Here is a 13,998-nt window from a genome sequence, read left to right as displayed (position 1 = left end):
ATGCCGTTTCAACCGTCACTGTAAACTGTTTTTTAACGTGGCACTCGATCGGCGTCCATCCACACCACACGGCCCCAACTCCCCGTGCAGGCATCAACCATTTTGGGCTTCTGGCCACACATTTTCTCCGTGCCGATAGAGCCGAATCACCATTCGGCCCCACGAGGACGCTTGCTTGCTTTGCCCTGGCAGCCTATTAAAGCCGTCGTGCGCGGTCGTCCCGGGCGGATGGAAAGCAACACCAACAATCCAACACCAACGTGCCTACAGAAGCTCGCATCAGATCAACTCGGGGAATTCTACTGGTGGATCGTGGTAGCGAGATGGCCCCGATGGCGGAAGCGGATTGCTGCAGCGGCCGGCGACGGTTCGCGGTGGCGTGCAGCGTTCTGAGCCGGTGCGTCAGGGCTGAGGCCGCCGCGGCTGGCAGGGTGGCGGCGGCGGCAGCACCTCATGGTCGTTCCGAGGCAGAGGCACAGGCCGCGTCGTCCACGATGCTGCTGATGCCGGGCGCCGACGTCGACGCCAGGGAGGAAGCTGCGGCAGCACCGGCGCCCGCGCAGCTGACGATTATGTACGGCGGGCGCGTGCTGGTGTTCGACGACGTCCCGGCGGGCTGGGCGGCGGAGGTGATGCGCGCCGCCGCTCGCCAGGACGTGCCGGATGGACCGGACGACCTGCAGGTGGCGAGGAAGGCGTCGCTACAGCGGCTTATGCAGAAGAGGCGGGACAGGACCGCCGCGCGCGTGCCGTACGCCGCCCCTGCCCGCCCGGTGGTGTTGGTGGCGCCCAAGGAGGGGCAGGAGGAAGGGGACGCTGGCAGCTGGCTTGGGCTGGGTATCCCACGAGGATGCGCGTGCTGACATGGCGTGCGTGTGAGCGTGTCGTCTCGACTCTCGACGTCGCCGTGGACTGATCTCTGTTTTTCTTTTCTGTCCTTTTGTGCGTGAACGACGTCGTCATCCTCTTTGCAAGTTTGCTCTACAACTTGCCGGGAAAAAAAAAAGAAATATCCAGCTTAGACAGAAATATACTGACGCAAACTGAAGTTGAAAAATCGATTTGTTGTCTCATTTCTTAAAACGACTGCGAGTTATTAAAGATGAATGAAGGCATGAAGCTTTACTATAAATTAAGGAAAAAGTCCAAAAACTCTGCTATGGTGTAGAGCTACAATCCTGATAATCTCATAAACTATTTTTGTTCAATTTACCCTACAAACTATACCGATTGATACAACTGACCGCTTATCTTTTTTTATTTTTTCATACACAAAGTGGAGTTTAAAACTTAATTTTGTAGGGTAATAGCAGATATCATAACATATGCTAAGAAAATACGGTATAATTTTTTTTATTATTTGGATAGGCTAGGATGTTTGATAACAAATGAATTTTGGATATGTATTGCACAAAAGAAATAATGAAAATTTCATAATGTATTATTTTAACATATTTTATGATGTCAATTTTAACTTAAAACTCTACTTGTGTATGGAGATAGCAAAAATGACAAATCTTGTTAAGAGTAAGTTAGGCCAATTGACATAGTTGTGCTGGTGAATTGAATATATCTTTACCTATTATTAAAGCAAGTAACGTTTCTGCCTGGATTTTTCGTCCGTCGGGCTATTTTTCAAAAAAACCCCTGACATTTCATGATATCAACCCGCAGTCCCGGGGTCGGATGCGCACGACCCCTTGAGGGTGGAACTCCGCCTCGCCCGACCCTTGGTCCCGGGGTCGGATGCGCCCGACCCTTGAGGGTGGAACTCCGCCTCGCTTGACCCTGAGTCCTGGGGTCGGGAGTGTCCGACCCCTAAGCGGAACGTTGGAGTAGTCCAAGGCTATTTTTCAAAAAAACCCCTGATATTTCATGATATCAACCCACAATCCAATTTTGAGTATACGCCCGACCCTTGGTCCCGGGGTCGGATGCGCCCGACCCCTTGAGGGTGGAACTCCGCCTCGCCCGACCCTTAGTCCCGGGGTCGGATGCGCCCGACCCCTTGAGGGTGGAACTCCGCCTCGCCCGACCCTTTTTCCCGGGGTCGGATGCGCCCGACCCCTTGGTCCCGGGGTCGGATGTGCCCGACCCCTTGAGGGTGGAACTCCACCTCGCCCGATCCCGAGTGAAGCTCCGCCTCGCCCGACCCTGAGTCCTGGGGTCAGGAGTGTCCGACCCCTGAGCGGAACGTTGGAGTAGTCCGAGGCGAAGTCGAATCCGACGCGTAGTCGAACTCGAACCGGTTGACTTTGAATGTCTCCTCCTCCTCCACTTCCAGGAGGAGGCTCCCGCCCGTCGAGAATGGCCACAGCCACGACGGCGCGGCCGTCACCTCCAGGAGGTCCTCATGTCCACCGACGACATCCCGCCGTCCTCCGACGTCGACGCCATCATCCTCCGATTCTTACGCCACTTCAGGGACCCGCACGACGCCATCCGTGTCGACCAGGTAATGGCCACCGCATCCTCGAGGCGGCAGCGAAGCGGGCAGCGATTGGAGTGGAGGCCAGACTGCCAGGAGAGCTCGCTTCCGAATTGGATCGGAATCGAAGCTGACTCGGGGCCAGACTGCCAAGAGAGTTCGCTACCAAACCGGATCGGAATCGAGGCCGACTCGGATAGAAATCGAGGTTGCGTTCTTGCCTGTATAAATAGCTGTGGGGTTGTGGCCAGGAGCCCAGGACCTCCTCGCCATCGAGAAACTGCTCAGCAACACGCGTATAGATCACCTCCATCAACGCCAACACGTGAGCAAGTAATGACCCGTAGCAACGCACGGGCATTTCTGCTAGTAATAAATAGTTTAGAGAGTTATCCGGAGTTTAGCCATGCCTAATACTTGAGAGGAGCAATTTGAACTTTTCCTTAAATTAAAAGAAAGTTTCAGGCTCCACAATAATATTAAATAAGAAAAAATACTAAATTAAAACTGGATACACTAAGTAATTTTGAATCCCAAACTCAACCTATGCTTAAAACTACCATCCAATCCTAAATTCCAAGTGCAAAAGGAGCTACAGTACCATCTATTCTTGTGTATATAACTAAATGGAAGGATCACAAAACTCTAGGAACTATATCACTTCCACGAAAAGAGGACGATGAACATGATATCTAAAGCATCTCATATATCTCCAAAGTCCACGAACCCTTAATCATTGCACGACCGACCACATGCTACCTGCATACCGTAAGCAAATAGTTGACAGTCTTTTCTCCGGACATGTTCCAAAAATCTGGAGTAAATCCACTAAATCCGAAATCACCGACGAGGCCAACATCGACAAACACTCTTCTAAGGGCAGCTCCAGAAAGATACCTACTCAAAAGATAGGGATTGAGGCCAAAAACTCAGCTCATGCAGAGACCCTACTCAGACCCCCTAGATTATGATCCCCCGATCCCTTTTTTTCCCATGGGTGGCTAGGCCAAAATCATGTTGCGTTGCCCAGGCATCGGATCTGCCACCGTGCTCGCGACTCGCTGGCCTAGACCCCCTCCTCCCTCCTTCGACGCTCGTGCTCCCATCCCCTCCGACTTCTGCACAGGAGTCGATTCCTCCTCCTTCCCCACATGTTTTGATAAGGAGCACCGTCGTCCCCTCCTACCACCTCCGCACGGGCCGACCACTGGCCAACGCAGCCGCGGGCTGCCTCTGCAGGCAAGCGGGTGTGGCGGTGGAGGGGCCAAGACGTCCCGCACCGCTCCCTTCCCTGCACCCCAACATCGTTCCCTGCCACCCCTCTGCCATGGAGCGTGATGGCAGAATTTTGGGCAGCCCCATTTCTACTGGCAGAGGGGCGAGCCACGGCCCCAAGCTCGGGAGTCAGGGCGGACAGAGAATGCGGGAGAGAGAGAAGAGAAAGAAGAGAGAGAGGAGGGATTTGGGATGAAATGAAAGGACACCAACATGTGGACTCTTTCTATTATATGTATCTATTGTAGGAGCTGGGAAGTATTACTGAAGTTGATGGTAACAAGACTTCAGAAAATTACCCTACTAGTCCACCTGCGTTGAGTGAAATTCCGTGGAATATTTACTACTCAAAATATAGAAAACATTTTGATGGTTCCAAAATTTCTTCGTATTACTGTGGTTAGCGTGGAAATGTATTTTCCTTGCAACCCATGTGTTACCCATGAACACCGGCCAGCATCGTCGCGCAAGCATAACAGTTCCAGATGCGCCGTGGCAACGTGCGTGAATCCTTTATCGCAGCGTCAAATGCCGGCGGCTGTCGCACGGCGGAAACAGGCCAAAATTAAACCTGCCGAAACGCCACGCGCGCACGGCAAAAACGAGCCCGTTTTCTCCTCCGCCGAAACCAGCCGGGGCTGCTGCGTGCGCGCAAAATACCGAACACCATTGCATGTCATGTCAAATGTGGCCGACTAAAATATGCCCTGTCCTCCGCTTTGCTGTCCCCGTCGTCGTGAGCGCCTCCTCGGAATCCCACGTTTTGGTCGTGGCAATCGAGCGAAACAAATCCTACCCGCCCTCTTTGGCGCTTTAATGCGGCCCCACGAGCACGAGGAGACGCAAATATATAAAGCCATTGAGGCATCCTGTGCTCCAGCCGAATCGATCGAAGCCAATACCAACGTGCGAACAAACTCCAGTGGAAAATTTTTATAGGATTCTCGGTCGCGAGATGGCAGCAGCAGATTGCAGCGGCCGGCGGCGGTTCGCGGTGGCATGCGGGGTGCTCAGCCGGTGCGTCAGAGCCGAGGCCGCGGCCGGGAAGATGGTGGCGGCGGAGTCTCACGCTCGTGCCGGGTCGGCGTCGACCATGCTTCTCATGCCGGGCGCCGACGTCGCGCTCGACGTTGTCGGGGAAGGGGCGGCCGAGGCAACGCCGGCGCCGACGCGGGCGCGGCTGACGATAATGCACGGCGGGCGCGTGCTGGTGTTCGACGACGTCACGGCTGACAGGGCAGCGGAGCTGGTGCGCGTCGCCGCCGGCCAGCAAGTCATCCTCGGTGGGAGTAGGACGACCGACGACGTCCCGGTGGCAAGGAAGGCGTCGCTGCGGCGGTTCATGGAGAAGAGGAGGGACAGGATCGCCACGCGGTCGCCGTACGCCGCCGCCGCTGCGTTCCCGACGGCGGCCGAGAACGGGAAGGAGGGGGAAGCTGACACCGCCGGCTGCTGCCTCGAGCTGGGTATTTCAGGTGGAAGCGCGTGCTGATGCAGCCGGCCTTATCGGTCTTTCATTATGTGATACCGCCGCTGTGGCATGTGGAGCATGTTGTTTCGTAGTACGACTAGGCAGTTCACTGACGTGTATAGCAAATGCAAATTTTCAGCTTTAGATTCGTTGCAAATACCCTCGCAAGTTGCCAATATGTGCTTTTCTTGTTTGAACTATCGTTTTGAGTTTGTTGGTGATCAACCAATCGTTTCGTGTTATTCACCTGAAAAGGTTCGATGCATCAGATACAAGCTGAAAAGAGAAATCGAATCTTCATTTGGTAGGAAAAAATATCAGGACAGCAGGAGCAAGTTGAACCCCGATGGTGGATTTGGCTTAATCGACGAGAAAGGAAGGTTAAGGTGCTCCCGCGAGTTGGGATGCTCTCGTGCTCCCAACCCGTGGATACACCCCTAATTATACTTAAAAATTATAAAATATAAATGGATGTATCTTATGCAAAATTGAGGAAGAATAAAAAATTATGTAAAAAGAAAAAATAAATATTTTTTTGCACGACAGAACCAACCGCTATTTCTCCATTTCTTACGAGGCATCGACCAACTAAAATACAACTAAAATATGAGTATATTACCCTTTCCTATTGGAATCCCACATTCCTCGTCAGTTTAGCCCCCACGAGGCCACGAGGGCACATCGAGTGATCGTGACATTCACCCGAACGGAGGGCAATCCCAACGCGCGTGCGCATATATATAGAGAAAAGAAAATCCAGCCGAAAGCTGAACTAGAATCCGGTGGCGAGATGGCAGCAGCCAGTCGTCAACGGTTCGCGCGGTGGCCTGCCGCGTGCTCAGCTGTTGTGTAAGGATGAGGCCGCAGCTATGTCCTGGATGGTGGCGCCGGCAACCGCTCATCCTCATCCTGCGGTGCAGATAGCTGCGTGCACGATGCTCCTGATGCCTGGGACCGATGTGGACTACCCGACTCTAGGGAAGATCATCCTGCAATACCGTCCCAGGCGCAGTTGACGATCATGCATCTACGGCGGGCGCGTGATGGTGTTTGACGATGTCTCAGAGGACAGGGCGATCGAGCTGGCGTGCGTCGCCGCCTGGTAGGCTGGCAGAGTGGGCTGGGTGGGGTGGTCGACCGTCGATGCACTGGTGGCGAGGAAGGCGTCGTTGCAGCGGTTCATGGAGAAGAAGAGGTGGGATGGGCTCGGCATCGGGCGCCGTATGCCAGGATGGAGACACCGCCAGTGGCGTTTAGGAAGGGGAAGCACGAAGGATGGAGGCGCCGCCGCCGGGTGCTGGCTGGCCAGCTGGGTATTCCTGGAGTAGCAGGATGCGCGCGCTCATGCTGCTGGCCAACAGTTTCTGTTGCCGATTTGCTATCACTATCATGGAATGAACTGCTTTATTCCACGTAAATAACCATCTTTTGGCATTGTAACAGCCCATGGGCAAGTTAGGCTAACAATTGAGTAACATGTACGAGGTATAGTAGCTCTAAGAACAGTTCCAAATGAGAAGTGGAGGGTGAGATGAGCCAACTTAAATAGCTAGCTCTATGAAGCATTGTAATCTTGATTTAACCCTTTTACGCAAATCGAGAATGAAAGCGTAAATAAGTTGCAGTGTAAGTGTGGTCCACTCAGTGTGCAGAGTGGGCATGAGCCGTTTTCTGTTACCGGGATGGTCATCGATTGTATTGTACGACAAGCCCGACTTGGGATTATAGCGGATTGGAGTATTACTTCCTTACAGAAGTATGTTGGCTCTTTTCAGTTGGGCCGAGATTGATCACAATCGTGACCTGATCCCTGTCACACTGGACTAGTTTCTCAGACCCAGGATGCTATCCCCTCGTCCTGGACCCGGTAGTCGTAGGCTCTCAACTCACAAAAGTATTCATCGATGGCGGCAGTGATCTCAACATTCTCTTCGCCAAGATTATGAGGAAAATGGGCCTCGACATTACGGATATGCTCACCCGATGAACTCTCCATTCTACGGGATTGTCCCAGGCAACGCGGCTGTACCCCTTGGTCATGTGGTTTCGTCAATTCCCTTTGGGACCAAAAAGTACTACCGGATAGAGTACATCCGATTTGAGGTAGCTGATTTTGAAACTTCGCATCACGCTATCTTCGGAAGACTTGCACTGGCTAAATTCATGGCCATCCCGCATTACGTGTACTTAGTACTCAAGATGCCAGGGCCCAAGGAAGTACTCTCCCTATGTGGAGATTTGAAAAGATCCTATGACTGCGATATAGAAACCGTGGAGTTGGCGGTGACTACTCAAATGCCAAATTCAATGATGCAAGTCTTCGCCGCCTCCAAAAAATTGTGCCCGGCGGAACTCGAGATCCTAGAGAAGAAGTCTGAGGCTACCAAGGTCAAGCTAGCAAGTGAAGTCGATGTCGAAGCCATTGACCTTGAGACTGGCGATAGCTCCAAGACAGCCCTGATCAGCTCAGGGCTGGACCCAAAATAGGAACACGCGCTCGTTAGTTTCCTCCGGGCCAACTGAGACATCTTCGCATGGAAGCCATCTGATATGCCGAGGGTACCTAGGGAGTTGATCGAACACTCACTAAATGTGGATCCCAAAGCTAAGCCAAAGCGACAACGACTACGTCGATTCGCCCAAGACAGAAGAGAAACCATCAAAAAAGAGTTGGACAAACTACTCACGGCTGCCTTCATATAAGAAATCTATCATCTAGAGTAGCTGGCCAATCCTATCTTAGCCTGAAAGAAGAACAACAACAAGTGGAGGATGTGTGTCAACTACATAGACGTCAACAAGCACTGTTCAAAGGATCCCTTCGGGCTCCCTAGGATTGATCAAGTCATCGACTCGACAGCTGGATGCGCTTTACTTTCTTTTCTTGATTGCTACTCGGGGTATCACCAGATAGCTCTCAAGGAAGAAGATCAAATGAAGACCGCGTTCATCACCCCAGATGGAGCATTCTGTTACACTACAATGTCCTTCGGGCTGAAGAACGCAGGCGCCACATATCAACGAGCCATCCAAGAGTGTTTCAAGAAACAATTACACCGTAACGTAGAGGCGTATCTGGATGACGTGGTCATAAAGACCAGAAATCTTGACGACTTGATTACGGATCTGGAAGAAACCTTTGCAAGCCTGCGAAGCTTCCGATGGAAACTGAACCCAACAAAATGCGTATTCGTTATACCCTCCGGAAAACTACTCGAGTTCATCATCAGTCATCGAGGAATCAAGGCTAATCCCGAGAAGATCGCTGCCATCACCAATTTGCACGTCCCATCGTCCATCAAGGACATCCAGAAGCTAACTGAATGCATGGCAACTCTCAACAGATTCATCTCAAGACTTGGAGAATGGGGATTACCCTTCTTCAAACTACTCAAGCGGCAAGATAAGTTCCAATGGACCGAGGAGGCAGATCAAGCCCTTTAACAGCTGAAGGACTTTTTATCAAAGCCACCGGTCCTCACGGCACCTACCCCCAATGAAGACATGTTGCTCTACATCACCGCGACTACTAATATCGTCAACACGGCGATCGTGGTCGAAAGACCAGAACCAGACCATATATACAGAGTACAGAGGCCCGTTTACTTCATTAGCAAGGTGTTATCGGATTCCAAATCCAGATACCCACCAATTCAAAAGCTACTATACGTAATACTACTCACCTCGCGGAAGCTACGACACTTTTTTCAGGAACACAACATCTCCGTCGTCACAAACTTCCCCTTGGGAAAATCCTCCACAATCGAGATGTGATTGGAAGAATCTCCAAGTGGGCAGTAGAACTCAGAGCCTTGTCCCTGGAATTCAAGTCAAGGACTGCCATCAAGTCGCAAGCACTAGTCAATTTTATGCTAGAGTGACGGGAAAATCAAGTACCAACACCGGCAGAACGCCCAGAGCATTGGGTCATGTACTTTGACGGATCACTCAAGCTCGAGGGCACTGGTGCAAGAGTACTCTTAATCTCTCCCAAAGGCGAACAATTCAAATATGTTCTACAAATCATATGGGAAGTATCCAACAATGAAGCTGAATACGAAGCGCTCCTGCACGGGCTCCGCCTGATAGTTTTGCTGGGAATCAAGCGGTTGTTGGTCTACAACAACTCACTGGTAGTCATCAATCAAGTCAATGACGAGTGGGATTGCCACAAACACAACATGGATGTGTACTGCCTTGAAGTACACAAGCTGGAGAACAAGTTCTCTTATCTGGAGTTCCATCACGTGGCTCGTGATAACAACATGTAACAACTCTGCCTTAATTAGATGTAATTAAACTTAAAAAAATCATTATTCACTAAGTAAAAGAGGTGAAATGTCCATTTTGCCCCTAAAAAGCTCTTTTTCGAGTTAAATATAAAACTTGAGTTTTTATATACAAACTTAAATTTTTGCTGAAATAAGAGTTGTAAAACTTTTAATTTCAAACAACTTTTGTTAATAACACTTGGGCTAATTCGGAGTAGGAGAAGGTCAAAAAAAAGAATCAAACCAGGAGTATAATAAAACCCTGCAAATGACCGAAGTCCTGGAATTCATGCTTTTGCTCAACTTTGCAGCCAGTTATCTCACAATTTTATATCTAACCTCAAGTCAGACCTTTAATAAAAGTTTTAGTCTCTTGAGTGTGTTCCAACTTGTTACACCGACCTAGGTCCAAATTGTAACCAAACCTACTCAAAAACTTGGTCAAAGTCGTGTAAAACAGTCAACTCAGCCTTGTTGGCATTCCAGCGCCAAGTTTGGAAACCATCCAGAGTGCGCCTCTTGGTGAGATTGTTCCTCCAAATTTTTGAACTAAACTCAAGAAAAATCCTTAATAGAGAATGAATTCTTAAGACCGAAGAACAATTCCTTCAATAGCACCTTGGTCTAATTCGACTCAGAAGCTGTCCAAATTTCATAGCAAAGGCAGCCAAATTCCTAAAATTTCCACCCAATCGGCTGAAATGTTCTAAGTCTGAAATCTCTAGTTTTTGGCAAACTTTGGCTTGAGTTATCTCCAAATCCGTTCAAAATCTAGACAAATATCTTTAGTAAAGTTTGAACTCTGACCATAGGACTACAAGTTTGTTAAAGGAATATTCGAACATTTAGTTTGAAATTTTTGAAAGGATGGCCCCCAAAGTCGACCTTGTTGCTACCTTGCTTTGCCTCGACGCCAGAGCGCCCTGGCATGTTCGCCCGCGCGCCGCCCGCCGCGTGCCCGCCGTCCACCGGCACGTTCGCCGTCGCCCTACCCACGCCCACGGCAAGATGAGACGAACGCCGTGCTGACCAATCGCCGCCGAGGCCATCTCCCTCCCCCTGCGCACGATCTGCTCCGCCTAACTGGCGCCCGCGCCATCTCCTCCGTGCACGCCATGCCACCACCGAGCACCAACCGTTCCGACGCCCCCAATACCGGCGCTTGACACAACAAGACGCGCGCTTGCCCTCGCCAATCCTTCCGCCCGACAAAACCGTGCCTGCCCGACCTTATCTCACACGCCCAATGCACTGAGGATCCTATCCCCGGAGCTCGGCTTCTCCGGCCAATGGCACCCTCGGCCAAATGCCACCTCGCCCGCGCACCAACCCTTCCTAGCCTTATCCTCTCGCGCCCATAGTCCCGCCTCGACCCTCTCTCCACCTCTACCCCATAAAAGGGCCAAGCACGCCGTCAGCGCCACCCTTCGCCACCTCCCGCACGCTGTGCCCCTGTTTCCACCGCATTGCCACCAAAGCTCCTGTGGAGGTCCCACCTCCGTGCCACCCCGTGCTCCGACGACCTCTCCGCCCGCTTTGCTACCCCTCTGCACATGTTCCCGAGCCACTTGTTGCCCTCCCGAAGCCGCCGACGCGTCGGAACGCCGCCCGGACTGCCACCCGACAAGCCAAGTCGTCGCCGCTGCGTTCCGACCCTCGCCGGCCATCTCCGCTGCCCCAACTTCACCAAGTCGAGCTCATGTGAGCCCGTACGCACCCCCAGCCACTTGTTGCCCGACCCCCGCCGACGAATCGCCGGGGATTCCACCCGCCGCCGTCGTGCGCACCTCGAGGACGACATTGCATCTCCCTCTTTCTTTCCAGGGGCCTATGCGCAAAATCCAAGGGCCCCTGCGCTAATAAACCTTAGACGTGAGGGGTAGTTTGCAAGTTTGACGCGGTTATTTGTTTAAAATCGGTAGGAAATGGTTTAAACTTTGTAAATGCCTAGTAAATCGTAGAAAAATCAGAAAAATGCCAAACCACTTTTGTTGGAATTCTTGTTCTGTCTAGTTTCTTACAAAAATAAGTTTGCCCATGTTACTGTTGTAAATAATATCCTATAGTTTTATTTCTTGCTTAGGCCTTTTAAATCATAGTAAATAGAAGAAAAATGCTAAAAAGGTAAATCCAACTCTGTGGTGTATGTTTCAGTGAGTAGAAGCTCGGAAAAATACTTAGTGCCCTGGAGTAGAACTTAAAGTCACTGTTTTAACCTTATATTTGAAATCTAGGGTTAAATCTTCCTTTTTGCATAAGTTTTAAGCCATAGGTGAGAAAAATGTGAAACCACTTGGCGTAGCTTAGTTTTGAGGGGTAGTTTACAGGAAAATTTTGGATTGTGGTTAGAATCAGAAAGAATCCCACCTTTCTTATAGAACATAATAAATAGGAGATAAATATGGGAATTAGATGTCCTTCTCCAAAAATCATGAAAACTTCACCAAAACCTCTATAACACACCTTCAACCTACTGTTTAATTTTCACCCTCAATTTGACTGTAGGTTTTGAGATAAAAATAGTTAAGTTCATGCTATCCTTGGTGGTAAAATGTGTTTAATTCTTTTTGTGGTAATCCAATGGCTCCCAAATTTTTACAGGAACTTAAAAATGACTTAAGTAAGATGCTGTAATTTTCTCAGTTCCTTTTGTTGCTGCTTGAGGAACCACTTTTTGGCTAGGAAATCGGTTTAAAGGAATAAAAGAAATATAAATGCTAATAAGCTAAATAGGTAATTTTTGGAAGAGATACAAAAAACATTCAGAAGTGAATAACTCTCCAAAGGCACCTGAACAACCCCAAAAATGACCCCACCTTCTTTATACAACTCTAAGTTGCAAGAATCTATATATGTACACAATCGCCATCCAAGTCAACCTCGAGTTTGACTGACCCCCACCTTACTTTATGAAGTAAATGAAAGTTAAAACCTTGTTTAGGTGAATCTAGCCTAAATACGACTCTATTTCTAGCATTAAGTCATGCCTTGCATCATTCGTGTAAAAGCATGGATAATTCTGAACTCTTGCATGTGAATGTCATGTAGAACCTAATATCGCCGATAGAACCTACGAGCTCCACCCTACATTGGAAGAATAAACCGTCGCGGAGCTACATCACGCTGAAGTTGAGCCTGAGCTAGATCAAGACCCCGAGGAACCGCTAACTTTTCCTGAAGGCAAGCCCCGGTGCATGCTTCCCTATTTTTAAATTATGCAATATGTTGATGCTTATGATTGTGCATTACGTTATAGGAGTTGAATGACACCTTAGATGCATGAATTTAGTACCCTTTGAATCTGAACACTAGTTGCTAAGATCGAGTAGTTGCTGTGCTATAGGACTCGGTAAAGTCGAGTGATTGCCTGTCACTCGCGAGTTATAGGAGTTGTTTGTTTACTCATGCTACAACCATAAGGATGACAGACAGGACCGGGAATGGTTCCGATGTGGTGGTTTGCCCCGTCTGTCTAGTAATGAACTTGCTAAGGTCGAAACGTGTCGTCGTTCGTGATCAAGTATTTGAAAGTACTAATCTCATACCTAGTATGGGATAGGGAAGCCTGGTACCTGATTGAACGGGGGCGTGGCATACCATCCGGTTGTCCTTGGAACGTCGTTCCCATGGTGCATCATGTGGGTGCAAGTGCGGTCATAGTACGGCAGAGGCTGAGATTATGGAGCATTGCATGCCGAAGGAAGTTGGCCCTGACACGTGCCTAAGGGATCCAGGGGGACAGCTGACAAATGAAGCGACCCTTCGTGGTGCCATGCATAGTTAATAAATTCGAATCGATTCGTTTGCCTCTCACAGTTTGGGACTACTGAGTAAAGAAGGAACATGAGGATATTAATCTTGATGCTTGTTCTTTAATTGTTTGGGAAACTATGCTTGCTTAGTATAAGTTGTTAATCTAGACTGGTTAATGAACTTAGAACTTGAGCTAAAATATTGAAAGTAAGGACCAACTATAGACGCTTTTGGCAAAACAAACCCAAAGCCAAAAAGCCTTGCATATCTAGGAGTTGGTGAAAGTAGTTATCACCTATCGGGTCAGTCTTGCATATCTATTGTAGCTTAACTTTTCAGGTAATGTCAATAGTGTGGTTGCTGGCACCACTTGGCCTACCCAGCTCCCTTCAGGCTGGACAGTCGAGTGGGATCCTTCCTCGGATGGCGAGGGCAGGGATCATTGATGTCATGATCGGCTTCGTCATGATATCGTGTATCGACGTTTAGCTTTCGCTTGATTTATTTTGTCTTGTTGAACCTTGCAAACTTGTTTGAATTTCGAAAACTCTGATGTAATAAATTGTTGAACCATGTTAACGTGATGGGAATGTTGTAACCTCTGTGCTACTCACCTTCGTGTGAGCAATGCTTCTCGATCCTGAGTATATGGTGTATCAGATGAAATTCGACGGACGACCAAGTTGACTTGCTTAAAGTGTATGATCGCGTGTCAAGCGACTTAAGTGCATTTTAGTCAGGTTAATTTGGGCGGTTCCGCCACACAACACGTAGCTGCAGACATTTTGTCCAATCTCGAA

At 49.5% G+C, this 13,998-nt stretch overlaps 2 protein-coding genes across 2 annotated transcripts; both read left to right on the top strand.

The window, feature by feature from the left end:
• Positions 1 to 203: 203 nt before the first annotated feature.
• Positions 204 to 1,057, top strand: LOC101753242 (protein TIFY 11f). The gene has a single exon (XM_004983050.2). The coding sequence runs from the start codon at positions 324 to 326 to the stop codon at positions 861 to 863; it is 540 nt and encodes a 179-aa protein (XP_004983107.1). The 5' UTR covers positions 204 to 323; the 3' UTR covers positions 864 to 1,057.
• Positions 1,058 to 4,599: 3,542 nt separating this feature from the next.
• On the top strand, positions 4,600 to 5,399 carry LOC101752830 (protein TIFY 11f). The gene has a single exon (XM_004983049.2). It carries the CDS (start codon positions 4,659 to 4,661, stop codon positions 5,193 to 5,195), a length of 537 nt encoding a protein of 178 aa, XP_004983106.1. The 5' UTR covers positions 4,600 to 4,658; the 3' UTR covers positions 5,196 to 5,399.
• The last annotated feature ends 8,599 nt before the right edge of the window (positions 5,400 to 13,998 follow it).

This window comes from Setaria italica, chromosome IX (assembly GCF_000263155.2).
Source record: "Setaria italica strain Yugu1 chromosome IX, Setaria_italica_v2.0, whole genome shotgun sequence".
Lineage (NCBI taxonomy): Eukaryota > Viridiplantae > Streptophyta > Magnoliopsida > Poales > Poaceae > Setaria > Setaria italica.
This window is presented reverse-complemented; position numbering and strand designations above follow the sequence as displayed.